General features: G+C 42.6%; 2 protein-coding genes across 2 annotated transcripts in view; one reads left to right on the top strand and one right to left on the bottom strand.

The window, feature by feature from the left end:
- The window catches only part of PRPSAP1 (phosphoribosyl pyrophosphate synthetase associated protein 1), a 174,575-nt gene that overhangs the window by 58,400 nt on the left and 96,799 nt on the right, over positions 1 to 19,376 (bottom strand). The window lies entirely within an intron of this gene.
- The window catches only part of SPHK1 (sphingosine kinase 1), a 31,943-nt gene that overhangs the window by 4,834 nt on the left and 7,733 nt on the right, over positions 1 to 19,376 (top strand). Inside the window, exon 2 of the mRNA XM_026702171.2 lies at positions 18,232 to 18,381. Within this exon, the coding sequence (XP_026557956.1) occupies positions 18,232 to 18,381 (150 nt within the window). The remainder of the gene's footprint in view (positions 1 to 18,231; positions 18,382 to 19,376) is intronic.

Genomic DNA, 19,376 nt, shown 5'->3' with positions numbered 1-19,376 from the left:
GACTTGATCTTAGAGCTTTGATCATCTCCCTGAGGATATTGTTAGTAGAGAGCAGCATACCGTATGCTCTTCTCCTTCCATTAGTGGTTAGCATTTTTTTGTTGTTGTTTCTACAAATTTTCTGTCCTTAATCAGATCTGCAAAAAGTCTGGGTGGTTCTCAGGAAGGAATGAGTTGCTGAGGAGAAAGTAAGGTCAATAACCTCGATCACTTATGTGTGTGTGGAAACCAAATTGATATGTTGGTGTCAAAAACTAGAGTGACAACCGCTCACCTCCATAGACCCAAAACTGAAAGCTTAAATCAAAGAAGAGGACATGGGAAAACTTCCTGCAAATAGGGTCTTTTTGAAAAATAGGATTCTTTTGAAGCACTCTATTCCTTTCCCTTGCAAACCTGTAAATTACATAGCATTCTTTCTACTTTTAATACTAAGCTGTGCCATTACTCCTCTACTAATATTTGGGACAGGATCCTGGTGTGCACCGAGGGGGTGCATCAGTATCATTTTCTGATGTAATATATTTAGCTGAGAAGAGAATTGCTCAAACAAGTGCCTATTATTGGTTCGTTTTTATGGTATCGTATATTGTATATGAAGCAATGAAAGCAGAGCTGTATGACTCTAATGAGAAGAGATAAACAAAATATGTCAGATGTTACTTTAATTGCTGAAGGATTGCAACTTTAGGAGCCTACCTTCAGGTTGTCTAAAGCAGCTGCGGGCCACCGGTGGTCCATGAGAAAATGTTGGTGGTCCACCAACAATGTCCCCCCCAAAGCAATTAATCCAGGCTGCGCAGGAACACAAGGCTGTGCCACCCACATGGCCCACCCACCCGCTGGCCCCCACCCTTCAGCCGAGTGCAAACCTTACCTTGAGTAGAGCCACACGAGCTGGAACTGGAAGGTAAGACCAATGTTGGGATAGGGAAATCCGCCCCGGTATGGCTTGCTGACGTTGGTGGGAAAGTCGGTCCCATATTCCAGAGCTGCAGTAGTCATAGGACTGGCCCTTAGGTCAACCTGGAGCAGCTGCTCCTCCACCTGGGTGCACCGGCCTGCCATGGATGAGCTGCTCCGGGATGATCAAAGGGCAAGTCTTGTGACTACTGCAGCTCTGGAATATGGGACTGGCCCATGGTGGGGTTTGAAATCTCTGCTGTAGGGGCTGGCACGTGTAATGTGCAAATTTGCGGGTGGTGCAACATGCAAAAAGCAGCGCAGCGCTCTCCAGCCAATATGCGGTAATGGTGCTATTGCAGCAAGAGGGCCTGGTGGTACAGGTGGGCTGAAGCTATGATGGAGATGGTTGGAAGGTGCAGGAACACTGCACTACTTGCATTTTCACGGTGCTCACGCACTTTCCAGGCCACCTCTCCTGGCCTGGGCTCTTCCTCGATGGCTGCGGACTGTAGGGACGGCCCAGGACAGAAAAAGTACTGGCTGGTGGTGGTGGGAGGCAGTGGAGTGGGCAAGTCTGCACTCACCATCCAGTTCAGAGGCGCAGGATGAGGTGGGGGTGGCGGTGTCAGTTTTCTCATCCCTCTTGGCACTCTGCTCTGCCAAGGGTGGGGCGCAGTGCAACGGCCAGGCACCCGGAGCCCTTTTCCCTCTCCCTCCAACCTGGGCTTGCTACTGGTGGGTGGGAACCTCCGTGGGAGATGCCCTCACCCCGTGGGGAGAACCCAGCACACGCACGTTCTGAGGAGAGGCTTCAAGGCCTGGAGGGAGGAACCCTTCTCTGCTTGGAAGCGGCGGGAGATACCTGGCAACTCAAACCCAATGCTAATCTTCTCTCAGCTAGTCCTTGAGTATTTGTCTTTACATGAATCCAAACTCCAGCTCCTCTTTAGGACAATGATGGTTTATTCAATATATCAGCAAACAATAAATATTCTAATCAGGCAAGAATGGCTAAAAGCCAGGCAAGGTTAGTGTTGGGTTTGAGTTTGCTCTCTTACCTTTTATTACCATTATCGTGAGACACACCCTACCACACCCAGGGCTATATACAGTTCTAGTTCTGGCCACGCCTAACCTATTATCTCTAAATGCTATTCACCCTATAACATGTCTACATCCCTAACCTATTCCAACCCTCACTAACTGATCCCCACCTGGTGCCACCTTCACCATGTCTTAACTTAATGCTTAATTACCACCTATATGTGCCCCAACCCCCTCTAACAATATGCACCACATCAATACATGAAAAAAGCCATTTCCAGCCCTGCAGTTGCTTCAGAATCCATCCCTCAACCCCGCAGTTGCTTCAGAATCCATCCTGCAACCCCACAGTTGCTTCAGAATCCATCCTGCAACCCCGCAGTTGCTTCAGAATCCATCCCGCAACCCTGCAGTTGCTTCAGAATCCTCCCGCAACCCCGCAGTTGCTTCAGAATCCATCCTGCAACCCTGCAGTTGCTTCAGAATCCATCCCGCAACCCCACAGTTGCTTCAGAATCCATCCCGCAACCCTGCAGTTGCTTCAGAATCCATCCTGCATCCCCGTAGTTGTTTCAGAATTCATCCTTCAGCCTGCAGTTGCTTCAGAATCCATCCTGCAGCTCACAGCTCTGCTGAGTCATTCTAAAGCAACCTTCAACACTATCGGCTAGCAAACAACAGCAATACAGATCCAGCTAGCAAACAACAGCAATACAGATCCAGCGTCAGCAGAGCTAAGGTGCTATTCTCCACTGCCAGCTGACTTGCTGCGAGGTGTGTTCAGAGCTGATGGGCTCCATAGCAAACTCAGAGCCCGACACCTGGACCTTAGCCTCGGGGAGTCCTGTTATATGAAGGCTGAAGGGGAGGGAGATATTGCCTGGTTATTAGGAGCCCATCTTCCTTGGTGCTATTTTGGTCTGGGCATCTGACCTTCGCTGCCGGCTTGTTACGGGACTGACGGGAACTCCGGGTTGGGTTGAGCTGAGCGCCTTGGAAGCCCCATAGTTTTCCTCGTTGCTGTTTGTGTAGGTAATAGCTCAAGCTTTTCTGCGCTCAATGCCCCCCCTGCCCCTTTGGTCATCCCACAGCAGCTCATCCATGGCAGGTTGGTGCACAGGCCAATCCTGTGACTATTGCAGCTGTAGAATATGGGACCGACTTTTCCACCAATGCCAGCAAGCCACTGTCAGTCAAAATTCATATCAGTGATCCGTGGGATTTGAAATGATGAATTTGGTGGTCCCTGAGGTCCAAAAGGTTGGCAACCCCCAGTCTAAAACCTTTTGCTAGGCTGAATGCTAATCAACCTAACAGAAAAAGTCAGGAAAAGAAGATAGGGAGTAAAGAGTAAAAACAGTGTTAGTATGAGATAGGATTGGTATGATTAAGTATTGATATGATGAGGTTATGCCTTCCACTTTTGTGCCATCGAAAGATAAATTTAAAGCAGAAGTACTTTGGACAGTAGCCAATTTAATTTCAGATTGTCTCCAAATGTTCCTTTGTAACTGTCTTGGAATTTGGGTCTTCATCTATTGCAGCAACATTAATCTAAAAAACTAGCATTTGATATGCACTGGACATTAAAACGAAAACAGATTCACCCATATAAGTAACACTGTGACTAATGTGATAGCTAGCTACAAAGATGGAGAGCCAGGATATTGCCAGCACTTGTGAATTGAGTCCAAAGAGAAATTTTATCTGAGCATTGACTTTAGAACGGAGCCTAGACTGGACAGACGAAACCAATATGAATGCAATATGGAGTGTGACATTTCTTATGAAGATCAATATATTCAAATTACTTGCTAGATATTCTATGATCAGATCTGTATCTTGGCAGTTCTTGGTATGATCCTTTTGTGGGATTTGGGTCTGTTGAAAGTGATTGTTTCGCTATTATAAACAAGGAGTATGTAATAAGAAAACACTCCAGAATTTCATTTACATAAAAGTAACCCCACTGATATCTAAAATAACACCTTTCTTATAGTATTACCTTCTTGGTATGCTTTGCATACATCATTCAGTGTGGCATCTGTCACTTGCACACACTGTATATATCAGACATTTGCACCTTTAGTGTGTTTGGAGAGATAAGGAAAGTGTCAGAGTGTTATTGGGAGCATGCACTTAAAGAAAAAAAGCAGAATGAAAAGTGAATTATACTTCCAATTAGAAAAACAAAGTGAATAGAACAGTTTTCTAGATATGACCATCTCAGACCTCAAGAAGCTATTTAAACAATTTCCAGTGGCAAAAATAATGCTTCCTTCAACACTGAAAATAACTAGCTGTTTAGACAAAGTCATTTCCTCCCACACAAATGAACCCAGTAGGTAAATTCAAGTATTCACTTGAAATCCCAGAATGAATCAGAATGTGTGGATATTTAGATCCAGAATCATTTGGGTTGCAGAGTCTGTGTGCCATAATCAGCGTTCGTGCATAGAAGCGAATGAGTGAGCAACCTGGGAGGACAAGATTACCTCACTATCAGTAATTTCTTGTTGGTGCTTCAGAAACCAGTGGCTCAGCAAATGCCAGGAAAGAGGCTATGATCCCGCTTATGCTCTGCTGCAGGAGGACACACTTACCCATATGTTTCCTGACCTTTGTTTTCTGGGTGGAGAAACTGACTCCTTGCCACACCTCCCGGGTGATATAGGGAACGAGATAGAAAGCTTGCGAGCCAGGTTGGTTTCTGGTTGGAGGTGGCTTGTGAATACCACGGATTATGGTGTGGCAGAGCTGGTTGCCCTGTGTAAATTGGCTTGCTGGTGTTTTGTGAAATAGAGATTCCAAAAGAACCTGCCCAGACTCTTTAATGCTCTTAGTGTTGGGTGGAGGGCCTGCAATGCCTAACAGGAAAAACCAAGAGCAAGAATGCATTTTTATCTCTTGATACCAATCCTCAGCGGAGGAGGCTTGTCACAGGTTCACAGTAAACCAATATGTGGCGTGTTGGATACGATTTAGTTATTTGTGTGAACCCAGCCAATTGTGGCTTATTCAGTGAATCATAGCCATACAAATCAAGGCCTAGTGAAAGGTGAGTCCCATTATTAATACATCTTTGAAATAGTCCGTAGGAACCATATGGCTGATTAGTGGTTCAATAATCATTTCTCTGACAAGGCTGTGCTGCTAAAGGGATGAGCATATTATGCATTTAGATTTTCTCAAGCAGAGAGTTGATTTTCCTTCAAAGTCACATTACTTTTTTCCTGTTTATGAAATAATGTGGAAATGCAGCTAAGGCCCTATTTAAATATCAGCCACCTCTGTATTGTTACAAATAAGAGCAGGATCTCTGCTCTCCTTTCTCAGGGGATCCCTTCTTACAACTATGTCTCGGTCACTGGGAGGGGTGCAATGTGGAAAAAATGACTCAGCAATTTTGACTTCTTGTAAATCAGCAGGTCTCTGCTTTCAGAGACATGACAAATTTTCTTTGGGTTCTTTTTTTCTTCTCTGCATCATGCAGCGCTGAATCATAGCTATAGGATTTCGCCACCGCAAAATCATCTGGCCAAAATAAGCCAAGTTTATTCTCTATATTTTTTTCCCATGTTTCAGAAATAAGCATTGGAACAGTGGGTGGGTTGATGATTGAAATCCAATGTATCTGAAGAACATATTGTTAAGGAAAGTTTGAAGTACATGAACAAAGACAAGAATGCCACAAAAGGTTATACATTCAGATGTAGTCATGTAGTGACCCAAGACTTACGGCCAAAATTGTGGGCTCAATTACAGTTGTAAGTTGACAACTGCTTGTACACATAAAGCACTTATGCAAAAGGGGTGGGCTACATCAGTGGTCCCCAATCTTTCTGGCTCTGCAGACTGTTGCTGGCGGTGCGGGGCAGAGGGGGGTGGTTTTGTGTGCTCATCTGCCATTTACACAGCCTGGCTCCCAACTCCTGGCCCAGGAGTTGCAGGAGTGCCAAAAATCTCCTCTTCCTCGGCTGGCCTGTGAAACTGCCTGCCACTTTGTTAGAGGGAGGGAAAACAAGGATCACCATGTGAGGAAAACTGAACCCCAGCTTCAATCTTGGGATGTCCCCAAGGGCCTTTCCCTCTGGGGAGAAAGGGGGCTCACTGCACATGCTTCCTCCCTTCCAGCCAAACATACCTTGCCAGAAAGCACCTGAGTTCACTCCCTCACTCTTCCCTCATTCGACACTGCCATTAAGAGGTTTCAAATTTTGGCCTCGGTTCCAAAGCAGCCAATTGCCACTCGCCTGTCAGGACTTTCTGGTGTCCAATTGCGTACAGTGGTACAATTGGACAGAGAGCCAGTTTGGTGTGGTGGTTAAGGTGCTGACGTAGAAATAAACAGTTTGTGAGTTCTAATCTTGCCTTAGGCACAAAAGCTAGCCGGTGATTTGGGGCCAGTCACTCTCTGTCAGCCCAACCTACCACAGTGTTGTTGCTGTGGGGAAAATAGGAAGAGTATTATATAAATTCATTGTCTTGAGTTACTTATAAAATAATAAAGGCGGGATAAAAATCTAATATAAACAAACACACACACACACACACACACACAGAGTGGCCAGAGGGAGGTGGGGGAAAAATCAGGGCGCCATGCATCCTACAAGTTTCTGGGAAGTGTAGTTGGAAGATATTATGGGACTAAGATGGCTATAATTTCCCCAAATTACATTCCCATGGAACTCATGGCCCAGGTATTCTGTAAATTAGCCCATCAGAGTTACCTTGGTTCAATGACTGTTGCCCTGTATCTTCCAATTCTCCCAATTTGAAGGTTACAATCAAACAAGAATTTTAACAGTGTATAAAAATATTAACAGTAACCCATTTCAAAGGGCAGAATTACCAAGTTCTGAATCATGATCTGAAACCTGAAGAGCAAGATAGGAAAGACTAACCTGCTTTTTCAAGGAAGTTCTTGCAAAACACAGGTTGTTATCCTTTCTGCAAAATATTTTCAGCTGAGAGTAAGTACTTTGCCCATTGAATCAGGTCTCTAATGGGATTTTTCACAGTTGGATCTAGATCAAAAACTTGTCAACTCATATGACAAACTAGTCTATTTTCTCATTATGACTGCAAACTTCCATCTGACAAAATCCAGGTACCTGAACAGGGTTTATTTATCTTGTGTACCTTGTCCACCCACAGTCCTGGGCGACTCCTAAAATTATCTCTTGAGTAGCTGGCAATTTCCCGTGATGTAATTGGGTTGTCAAAATTTAGCATTGTGGCTTTTCACTGGAATGCAGTGGTTTCCTGGCATTTTTAGAAGACTAATGCACAGGTTGTGGAGGAGTTACATCTTAGATCATTGACCTGGCACTGGCCATTTTTATGCCTTTCCCTCGGATTCTTACTCCCATCCACTTTGGAAGTATCCTCTCAAACACCAAATTCTTGGAGCTCAGAACTGAAGAAGCTTCTTGGATGAGAAGCGAAACGTCTTCAAGGAAAAACAAAGCCCAGCTGCCATTTGAAAAAGCACCTTTGGGACAACCGTGACCTGAATGACTGAGAATCTCCTTAGACACTTGGGGCTGAAAGATTGTCCACCAACTGGCGAAGGCTAATGATAAGGGGAACTTAGAGTCCACCTTAAACTAAGACAGCAACCCTCCGTTCAGGGACATCTAGAAATTTTGGACCACATTCTCAGAAAGTTTGTCTAGTGTTCAGGTATCTCCAACTTGACAACTTTAAGATTTTGTGGACTTCAACTCCCAGAATTCCTCAGCTAGCCATGTCTAGTGGTAAAGGGGAGTTTTGTGACTGGGTGTAGAGAAGTACAGAGATGACCTTAGAAAAGGAATGTGGAGATAATTAGCAAAACATAAACTGAGTCCAGGAAAATCTGAAAAAAAATTAACTCAGCTCCGCCTTAATTCTCTTTGGTTTAAGAGGGAGGGAAGGTGAAATGTTATCGGGCTTTCAAAGTTTTGTTATTATAGCCTGTATTAACAGAATTCAACTCTAAATTTGTAGTGTCAGTCCTGATCTTCCTCAAAGGGCTGACACTAGTTTTCCTCATGAAAACCATTTTCTGATCAGGAAGCAGAGGTGTTATTCAGCAGTTCTCACCAGTTCTGAGAACCGGTAGTGGAAATTTTGAGTAGATCGGAAAACTGGCAAATACCACCTCTGACTGGAGATTTAACAGTATCCTTCCCCTGCCATGCCCACCAAGCCACACCCATAGAACCGGTAGTTAAATTGTTTGAATCCCACCACTGTCAGAAAAGCCTTCTGACAACAGCCATCTTTGTATCCCAGATAGATGTCAGAATTCTGAAGATGCTCATCAACTCAGAAAAGACTTATAATGGCCAACATGGCTGTAACACAATTGTGGACTTTATGGCTCCTGAGGACATTAAGTGAGATTGGCAATACTGCAAAATGCAAATGGGCACGAGATACTCAAAAGAAGGCAGAAATGTCAGCAGTTCTTTGAAAAGGACAGAATTCACATATTTTAGTGAGCAAGAGGTATAAATGGCTATTTTAAAGTTTTTAGGAAATTCCACCAAATTCCTTATCAGATTGTGAAGTTCAAAGACAGTGCAACTGAAATGAGATTGAAATGTTTGGCCACAAGATGTAAGGCCGCAAAAGGAAGAACTGCCCTGTTTGGTGATGGTATCTCCAAACTTTTCATAGGAAAAACGCTTCGATGTGGGACACACAATTTTGGAAAAGTAGATAAAAGTGAGCCCTTTAATTTCAGTTAGGTTTTTTTTAGCATATGCATGTTGTTTTGAAGAGAGGAAAGCACCATGGCCTTTTTTCCAGGGGTGCAAGATGCCTCTGGAAGGGAGGCAATGCAGGTTCATCTGTTGTTGGCCATAACTGGCTCTCATTGTGACCTCAGCATGCTCCTCTCCTAAATTGACCAAGCATTAATTCTAGCAGGGTTGCATTTTCTCCTCTTTGCAACAGTCAGCCAAATCTGCCTTTGATTTAGAGAGAACTAATAGGACAAGGGCCAGACGTCTGGAAAGCACCCTTTGAAGGGTATAGAGGAAGTGAGACCAAAGAAGAGCTGCCTTTTCCAGCATCTGGAGCATGGGTGAGTGGCAAAGGAGGCCTTCTGTCTGGTCATCTCTCTTGAGCAGCGCTATTGGTTGTTACAAAGGAAAATGTACATAAAGCAGGTTGTAAATCATATGAGGCAGCCCTCGTGCACAGAGATAATTTTAGACTCCCCGTTTAATGGTTTGCCTGAGCCCCTCTCCTTAAGCTGACAAGCTGAATAATGCTAGCTTGTCTAGGTCACTTCCCACGGCACTTCCGTGCTTTATTATTTCTTATATATTCCTGGTACATGTGTGCAAAAATATGAAGCAAAATAAAACCCTGTTCAAAGGTAGGATTTTCTGAGCTGTTTCCCCGTTTAAACTCATGTACATCATGGCTACAAGAATAGGGTGGAGCTGGCTTCTTTTGTCCTAACTAAGCACATGTCCTTAGAGCAGCTTTTCTTCAGAGGAAAATAGACCAAAAACAGAATGAATATTCCTAACCACACACTCACCTGGGAACTCCCACTTCCTCAATGAAATGTTCCCCAGTGAAACCATTACTTACATGTGTCACAGTATGGCAGTAAGCGCTAGATCAGGGGTGTCCAACCTTGGCAACTTTAAGACTTGTGGACTTCAACTCCCAGAATTCCTCAGCCAGCAAGCTGGCTGAGGAATTCTGGGAGTTGAAGTCCTCAAGTCTTAAAGTTGTCAAGGTTGGACACCCCTGCGCTAGAGCTTCTGTAAGTGTGAATTACCAATTTCAATCCCAATTCTGATGCTGGGCCCATCATTTGCTGCTTGCAGGGTGGGTATTGAACAACACCCCTCCCCCCGGATATTTGGGCCCTGGATCTCAGGCCAGTGGGCCCACCCTTTGCTGAATATCAGTGAAGCTTCCTCTCCAAGTTACTGTAGGTCTATTGGATTACAATTCTGGATATCTGCAAAGTTGGACACCTTTCATTTATTCTATTGTGTTGTATGTTACCTATTTTTGCCATTGGGCATGCTTTTGCTTTCTTAATAGAGTGCCTCTTTGTCCCCCTCCCCTGACATGAATGTGTGTTTGATCTGTGGCATCTGTATGCAATAGTATGTGGGAATGACCTTGGGCAATGGGAAGGAGAGCCACAGATGGGATAACCAGCATATAAAAGCTTTCTTAGCCCGCAGGAAGGTTGAACCCAAAGAGAGAGTATGTAGGAAGCATTTCAGAAATGATCCTCCCAAGTTCCAGAGAGTAAAAGGCGGGGGGTGGGAGGAGAAATACTTCCAGACTTGCAAGATTCGGTTAATATAAACTTATAACAGATAGATGTGATACTGCTGGCTGTGCGTCTTGTCTGGGCTACCTTGCAGGGCTAACAGTGTATGACCAAGACTGTATCTTAATGAAATAAAAGAGGTTCTAAACTAGCTCTTTCGGTTACCCAAATGTGCATCTGCCATGACATTTCAATTTTTATGTACTTTCCTTTGCTTATGATAGCTAAGGAAATCCCTATCTTAGCTGGGTATTTTAAATCTTATTCAGAAATCTCTTGGTGGTGATCTTGCCCCAAAGGGCTAGCTAGAACATAAGAATAGTCCTGTGGGATCAAGCCAAGGTACCCCATCCACCATTTCAATTCTCATGGCGGGGGGGTCGATCAATTCAGAGTCTGTTCCCTGTTGGGTTTGGTCTCTACCGTTGGGTTCTTAAAATTGCCCTTGTTGCATTTTTCAGCTAAGAATCTAAATCCTGTACTAAGGAGTGCTCTTTGGAGGTTTTCTACGTTGGGGTCCGAGCTGCAATTCAGGGAAGAAAAGAGCACAAATATGGCAATAAGTGCAGGATTCAGCTTGCTAGCCAGGATGATCTTCCTGGTGAAAAAACGTTTTGCATTTTAAAGTAACGGATGAAAAGGAGGTAGAACCAGCTTTGATTTCTCAGGGGAGAATGAGTCCTGGTCCATGTGCTTTAGCTATGCAAACTTCCCAGCCACAGTTTTGTGCAGAATTCCCTCCCTTTGCTTCATTATAATGTAGGAAAGAGGGCAAGGAGGTAAGCTAGTTTGACTTTGGCCACATTGGTGCCTGTTGGGAGTAACCAAGGAGTAGTGATGGCATGAGAATATGTGGGGGCGGGGAAAGAAGTAAGGGCGGATTTTATAACCCTGTTAAAAGAGTCAGCAGTATATGGTGCTCCACTTCTCCTGGGCTAAGAGACTCTCCCTGACATGTCAACACACAGTCTGGGAATGACAGAGAGTGTTTGTCACAGAGAGTCCTTGTGACAGAGAGGTTATCTAATTGGTTTGGTCAAATTTAATAGCCTTGTTAAATTCTGGGATGAAAGCAAAGGAACAAACTTCTTCCAATTGCACACACCTGACCTAAATCCAGGGTTACAGCAAGGAATTGGCCTCTGAGCCAGCATCCAGGACCCCACATAGTGGGGGGAGAGGCTCCAAACAGAATGGCATTTACTCCAAAGTAAATGGGTTTAGCATCTGAGCAGTAGAAACCAGCTGGATTTTATTCTTATAGTCATGACCTCAATTTTAAATGTGAGATGGGCCAGATTGAAAGTAATCTTTTTTCTGTGCAGAAGTGGAAGAACATGAAATAGGAATGGTCAGGGTTTGATGCACTTCAGTAACTTAATAATTAGAAGCAATGCTCCACCCCCTCCCCCGCGTTTTAATAATACAATTAAATTAAACAAAAATGTTTGCTGATTCAGCGCCCCTAAGATGTGTCGGACTTTAACTACTGGTTAGCCTGGCAGGAATTTTGGGGGAATGTAGTTCCAGAATATACGCCGTAAAAAGTTCATTTGTTTTACCCTATGGGTGATATGGCAGCACAATCCACTTAAATAGCAAAACGGTCATGATGATTGCTGTGGTCCATTGTGATTTCATCCTCCTGCTCCAAGGGATTCTTATTGTACTTGACACCTCTGCCTTTTGAGGAGGTACTTCTGGGTGCTAATCCTTCTGGAATAGACACGGATTCTAAGAACCAGTGGGCCAGTCTGACTTTCTCTCTGAGCTGGCTTAAGGGGTATTGAGCATGATACAAATATCCTAGGAGACCTCCCCATATACATTTTGAATTAGATAAACTGTTTCCATGCTATTACTATGCAGTATCACTCAGTGGAGTGATAGGATGTTACTTTTAGACTCTAGTCTAGAGCTTATCTCATGCTGCTTTTTGAACCCAGCCATTACAGTTTGTAAGCCATATATAGTTGATGGTGTTTAATGATATCAGTAGTGGTTTTTGCATGAACCATAGCTTTAAAAATCCCCATAGTTTAGTATGGTGTGTGCATTCAGTCACACTCTGGGCTTCCACAAGTAGAAGCTTCAATGACCCACTGGGGCTTGTTTGCCAAACATGATATTCTGGATTTGTGGATTTTGGTGCTGTTTGAGTTGCTTGATGAATGTCATGTGCATGTGTTGTACGTGTATTGCATCGTGACTCTGTCTTTTTGGATCTCTTAACGGCATTCGGGGTCTTTCACTGGTGTCCTTCTGAAGTGTTTTGCCAGAATGAGACTCCAATCAAACTTTCTCCCAATTGCTTCATGATGTCAATTTTAAACATATGCAAGTGATAAAATTGACCCTTTTAGAATGGGTTGCTAAAAAGATAGAACAGGCCTCCTTAATTGCCATCTTCTGGAATCACTCTGAATAACTGGAACAAAGCCAGTACATTTTCAGCACAGACAGTCATCCAAGAGCTTAATGAAATCTATTGAAATGCAAATAAATACAGTACTTTACTAGATCCTGCACCAAGCAGGGATTGGAACAGATAAATCATGAACACTATGAGTCTGTGACATGCCATGGATCAGCAAAGAGATGGAACTAAAAGACCTTAAGTAGGATAGAATTGGCTTGATTGGACCAACCAATGCCATCTCTGGTCTTCTCCACCAATTCCGTTCCCCAGTCTCTCCAACATATTTGAAATTGCTCATACAATTGCCTTCACTCTTGCCAACCTCAGAAGACAAGGGTCAGTCTGGACCAATCAATACTCTCTCTAGCTGTCCATTATGGTCTGTGTGTTTGTGTGTGTGTGTGTGTGTGTGTGTGTGTGTGTGTGTGTGCACGCACGCATATGTGTGTGAAATTCTTTCCCTCCAAGGGTGGCGAAACTTCCCTCTTCACCATTTCATGCCAAAAAAGAAATACCAAACAAAGGTCCTTCTCAACCCCCCTCACCCCACTTTCCACTGTGATAGGAAATTCTGAGAAGGGGGAAGGAGGGTTTTGTGGAACAAAACAAAGCTTTGAAAACATTCCTAACATTCTTTTGTTATGTTTAAAAGCTTCTAAAGGTGGAAAGGAGAACAGCCTATAATACTTTTGCAGCTGCATATTTTTCCAAGGCTTGTAACCATGGTTATACAATAGATGACTTTGCTGGGAAAGAAGGGAAGAGAAACACAGTATGGTATATAAGTCAGGCTGTAGAAAGGCAACTCCAAAGTTGGGATGAAAATGCAAACCACCAACACCATTCAGTCAGTGTCACAAACTTAGCTTACAGAATACCCCAGTCACCCCACTATCCCGGCCAAAATGTTCAATCGGCTCTCCAAATAAGCCAGTGACCAAAAACCTGGAATCAAAAGCCTGATGCAGCTTAAATGGGCTCATAGTCATTGTATGGAGGTGTCCTCTGTGAACCATGAGGAGATCGGAAGCCAAATTGAGAACAATCATGGAAAGGTCCTGTGTTTTCCTGGCATTACACTTTTAGCATGCTTAAAATAACACTTTTGCTTTAAAATAGCTTTTTAAATGGGCTTCTGTAATGGATGAGACCGCATTACACCCAAGACAAGGGAAATGACTGCAGTGCAAAACAAAACGAAAAAACAGCTCCAAACAAAACAAACATTCTAACAAAGACAAGTGTTCCCTCACATTCTGCCAAAATCTCTCCTCAGCTATCATCAGGCTGGGTGTATGTTTTCACTTATTTGGTGTCAATTTTCTGCTCTTCTAAACGCAAAACTACAGGCCTGTAATGGAAGAAACAGCTTCATTCCTGCTGTGTTTGGGGCAACCTAGTCTCTCTGGGTAGCTTCTCTGAATGGTAAGCTGGCACTCTACGGACACAGAAGAAGTTCTGTTTCATTTTCCTGAATGGTCCTGCCCTGCCCTGTCATCAGCAGTGTTTTCTAGAACAGGGGTCTCCAACCTTGGCAACTTTAAGACTTGTGGACTTCAACTCCCAGAATTCCTCTTGCTGACTGAGGAATTCTGGGAGTTGAAGTCCACAAGTCTTAAAGTTGCCAAGGTTGGAGACCCCTGTTCTAGACTGCCTTCATTTTCTTACTTTGGGAGAGATAAGCATGTTTCTGCTTGGTAAACTCTATTTGGGGGTCCAGGGAAGTTATCTGTTGCCCACCTCTGTGATATTTGAAACCTGAATTACTTGTCTATGGGACCCAAAGCTGCTTTTTCAAGAGGCAACTGGACATTCTGGTTTTTCTTTGAAGACGTTTTGCTTCTCATCCAAGAAGCTTTGTCTATGGGGACGGAAAGGGATTGGAAAAAAAATAGCACTGGTAATGGTTTTTTCCTTTAAAAGTAAGAGAAATAATTCTTCAGCTTAGAAAGAACATTATCGTGAATGAGTAATGTCTTAGATATGCCCACTTTGAAACAACCTCTCCCCACAACTTAAAGAGGCTTGTTTCTGAATAGAGCTGTAGTTGTAAGTCACGTTATTTTTTGTGAAGTTTGTGGTCAGCTGTCATGCTGAATGTATGGTTGAGTGAGGCCTGTGTTGAGGTAATTCCCTGTTAGGAGAATGAGCGCATACAGGGAGACGTATAGAGAGTAGTGTTGAAATAATACACACAGAGCACACAGATACACTGTACAGTAAATGTAGGTTTTTACTTCCAGAAAGGTTTAAGCAAAGTCCAAAATAAGCAATCCAAAGTCATTCACAAGTTAAATCAGTCAGTTTTCAATCCAGGGATAACCCAAATATCAAATTCCAGTGTCAAAAACAGTTCAGTATCAGACTTACATTAAATCCGGTAATATCAGTCAATTAGAAGAAATGGAGCAACGGCAATACTTTCCAACAGAAGGAAACAGATACTTAGGCACACTCTCTTCTGAGACTCAGACTAAACAACCCAGGTTTCTGGCTCCATCTTATGGCTGTTTGAGAAACCACACCCAGTTGCATGCTCTTGCATTCCCTTAAAGATATAGTACTAAAATGTTTATCCTGGTTTATATATTTCTAACCCAAATACCTGTTAGGTGACTTATATTCCTAACAGCCTGGGTTAATAGCAGCTTGTTTCTGATTCTCCTGCTGGCAAATTGTTCAGCATTAAGACTTTGGGTGCTTGGAATCCCGATGTATTATGTAAGATGTAATGTTACTCTATGGCAGGGGTGTCAAACTTGTGTTGTCACGACGTTGTCATGAGATGTATCCAGCCCACAGGCCACAAGTTTGACACCCCTGCTCTATGGTATCAGGTCAAATGACATTAGTAAAATAGATCACTGAATTAACTTTTGATTATATTGCATTAACTTTATTGTCTTGAGATAGGTAATAAATAGGTAGATGTTAGCTAGATAGATAGCTTTTTTTAATCAAAACCTTTAAGCAGGAAGATAAAAGCTAATAAAAGCAACTAGTAGAAAGTAATAAAAAAAGAAAAAGAAATAAAAAAGACAAAGGTCAAGGAAAGAAAAAAAAGAAATGTAGAAAAAAAAGTGGCATCTGATATTCTTCACACCAGTTATAAGCACAAGCACATTTGACCTCTCTAAAGTTACATCATATCATTTTTAAATAATCTATCCTATCTAATCATCAACACCAAAGGTCTCAAGTTCATTGTTTTCATTTTTATACAATCTTAGTCCATAAGAGACTTCCAGTCAGAAACACATATAGATAATGTCTTCTCTCTAATCAAAGAAGTTAATTTATCCATTTCAGCAAAATCTTTAAACGTCACCAGCCATTCCTCTGTAGTAGGCAGTGTCGCATTTTTTTATCTTTGTGAATTGAGTGATCTCACTGCTGTGACTTTGAAACCATGCTTCTAGCCCTTGTCAACCTCCCCAGGCTACCTCTGCCTCCCCTTGGTTGTTGTTGTACCACACTAAGGATGCTTAGGAGGTTGCAGAGGGGTAGGGTGGAATGAGAGGTCCTTTTCCTCTATCAATGGGGCTGAGTGCTAAGCAAATCAATGTTTCTCATAGATTGCCAATCTGTGCTTTTGTGCTTCACATCAGATCAGTAAGTAGGATATCAGTAAAGTGAAGGAGATCAGGAAAGGAGAGGGATTTTTGAACAGGGTTGAGCAGGTACATCTAAAGGGAAGGATGCCTTTTGTTCACTAAGCCACTGATCTTTTGTTGGGATTGGTGATGCTCTAAGCTGAAAGACTTAGCATTCCACTCCTTAGTCATTTATACCTTTTGGAGGATTGTGTGATATCTGCTTGTCCCTTAGCCAATACAGAAACCCTCCTGTTTTGTATTGTAATCATGAACCAGAGCTGGTAACAGCCTATGTGCTGAAAAATAATTGGTACATATAGTAAATCGGGATCTGACAATGAATTGTCGGTAAGGCTGCTTCTTTCTTAGCTCTCAACAGGGGGAAAAGAGGATAGTGGTGATATTGCTTTTCCTAAGGGAATTTTCCAGTCTCATCAATCTGGCTCAGCATGATGAGTTCGAAGAATGGAAGATGGCTTTGAATGAAGTGCAATAGTGTTCAACTCAAGCTGTGCATTGTCTGAGGCTGGTCAACAGATTTATTGCCCATAATAAAAAAAAATTAATCTAACAGAAAAATACTCCCCTCCACTTAATTAACAAGGAAGTAAAAAAGTGTAGACTTTCAGCTAATTGTCATGGTAGCTTCATGATGCATGTGTTGTGGTTCCGTTAAAAAAAAAAAAAAAGGATTTGCAAAACTTGAAGAAGACCTATTGGCAGGTACTGGTGGAAAGAAAGAAAATTGAAGAGAAAAAGAAAAGAGTTTCTAACCTCCATACTCCAGAAATATACTACTGATTATTTTCCCTGCACCATTTCTAGGCTATAAATTAACTGAATATCTAACAGCAACTATCCCAGTAATGGAGCACAACCAGGAACTGAACAAATCCCTCGTGCAGAGAACACTTCAGAGTTTCTCTAGCAGCCTGTCTGGTGGACCCAGTCATTCTGAACTGCCTAAACACTATTTCTGACTTCCATCTTCCTGAGAGTTGACTTAAATATGCAAAGTGTGTGTGTCTGTGTCTGTGTCTGTGTCTGTATGGGGCTGATTAAGTTTTATTTTAGTTTATCACCACCTCAGACACTTCTAACTTTTCCCCAACATTCAATCAATATCTGTACCTAGAGAAAACATATATTTATTTTGCTCATTCTTTTCTGTGAGAGCTACTATAGGAAAGAGAGAAGAATGTGATTAGGAAGAAGGAATGTGGCCCCTTTGTGGCAAGCTGTTTCCTGACTCTTGTGACTTGATCTCCAGAATGGATCATCCAAGGAGTCAATCCTGGGGCATTTTTGTCATGGAGCAGGGCAATAGGTAGGGGCATTGAAGTCCTGCTGGCCACGGAGCTACGGCAGAGTGTGAACTTAGAAAACCTGGCGAATGGCCCAATCCAAGGAAAAGGAGAGAGGGAAGGAATTTCTTTATGTTGGTAATACTATAGCACTGTTTCTTTGTAATGACAAGATAAGGCAAAATCACCATTATTCTGCTTTTTTATTTTTTATTAAAGAAAAGCTCATAGCAAGCAATACAAACAATGGAAATGAAAACTACAGTAAACCAAGGCAACTCAAATCTGTAAACAACAGGGGAAAACCAGTTAATTGAGGCTTAGGTCAAATAACTTTGCTAATTATTTTTAGTATGAAAAATATGAAATACTTTACACATACTATGTTAATAAGAATTTAGTAAGACTTCTCTGAGTTGCTTTGATCTGACTTTGAACTGAGTTCCCTAACATGTTGCTTTTCCAAATGGTGAGACTCCAATTCCTGGACTTGCTGAGCCAGCACATCATGCTGACCGTGAACCTTTTCACTCTTTTGATCTTAGGCATGTGTGTGTGTGTACTACACCACACTACACTACACTACACAGTGCAATACTATACCATGCTACACTTGTTTCTGACATTGATTTTTGGTTCTCCCATTTCTTTCATTTCTCTGCATAGGAGGAATACATGGGTTACTTCCTCAGAAGTGTCGGGTGATGGTGCTGCTGAACCCACGGAGTGGGGCAGGAGAGGCCCTGCATCTGTTCACCTCTCAAGTTCAGCCGATGTTGGCAGAAGCCAGCATAGGATTCCATAAGTTTGTCACGGGTGAGTCTGGTGGCTGTCTCAGAGCAACTTAGGGAAACTGGTTTAGCACAGGTAGGGCTCAGCTTACAACACTTCATTTAGCGACTGTTCGATGGTGCAACAACACAGGCTTATGACCCCTTTCCACACCATTACAGCCTCCCTGTGATTATGTGATCAAAAGTAGGATGTTTGGCAACTGGTTCATATTTACGATGGTTGCAGGGTCCTGAGGTCATGTGATCCCCTTTTGGGGCCTTCTGACAAGCAGAGTCAACACTGGAAGCCCAGATTCACTTAACGACTGAACAACCTTGTTACTTAGTTTAACAAATGCAGTGATTCACTTAACAACTGTGACAAGAAAAGTTGTAAAATGGGCCAAAACTCACTTAGCAAATTTCTCACTTAATAACAAAAATTATGGGCTCAATTGTGATCATAAGTCGAGGACCACCTGTAGATATGGCTTAGACTTCCATTTCCGGTTCTGTTCACTCATTTTGCCTTTGGCCAAGTTTTGCAGAATGACATCATTGGCTATTCTATGTTGTAGAATTCTTTGCAGTTTCAATGTATGAGAGTAAGTAGTTAATTCAACCTGCTTCAGTTCTCCTTATGTGGAGAGTTGTAGTTACAATGAACTGTGTAATTCATTTAATAAAAAATATAACGTGGATGACTAAGTTAAAACTATCATCCCAGTTAAGCTTGTGGCAAATAAAGACCACAATAATGGGAAGATGCTGGATTTGGAGAATAGGGCAAGTCTGAAAACTGTGATTGTATCAGCACAAAGTCATTAACTTAGAAACTCCAATTATCTGACTGCTTTATGGATCAACTTTGTCATCCTCTCTGGCATCCAGTCTTTCTGGGCTCACGTTAAAGCAGTGGCTTCATTAATATGACTCTCGATGACTTGGGACCAGGCTACTGCCAACTTGTTATGTGGAATCCTCCCCAGATCTTTCCAGATTCCTTCAGCAAGTGTCGTAAGACAGCTTGCCATATTC

This window comes from Pseudonaja textilis, chromosome 2, assembly GCF_049901715.1.
Source record: "Pseudonaja textilis isolate UNSWEBS1 chromosome 2, rPseTex1.2, whole genome shotgun sequence".
NCBI lineage: Eukaryota > Metazoa > Chordata > Lepidosauria > Squamata > Elapidae > Pseudonaja > Pseudonaja textilis.
Note: the sequence above shows the minus strand (reverse complement) of the source record. Positions and strands in the feature narration are given on the sequence as shown.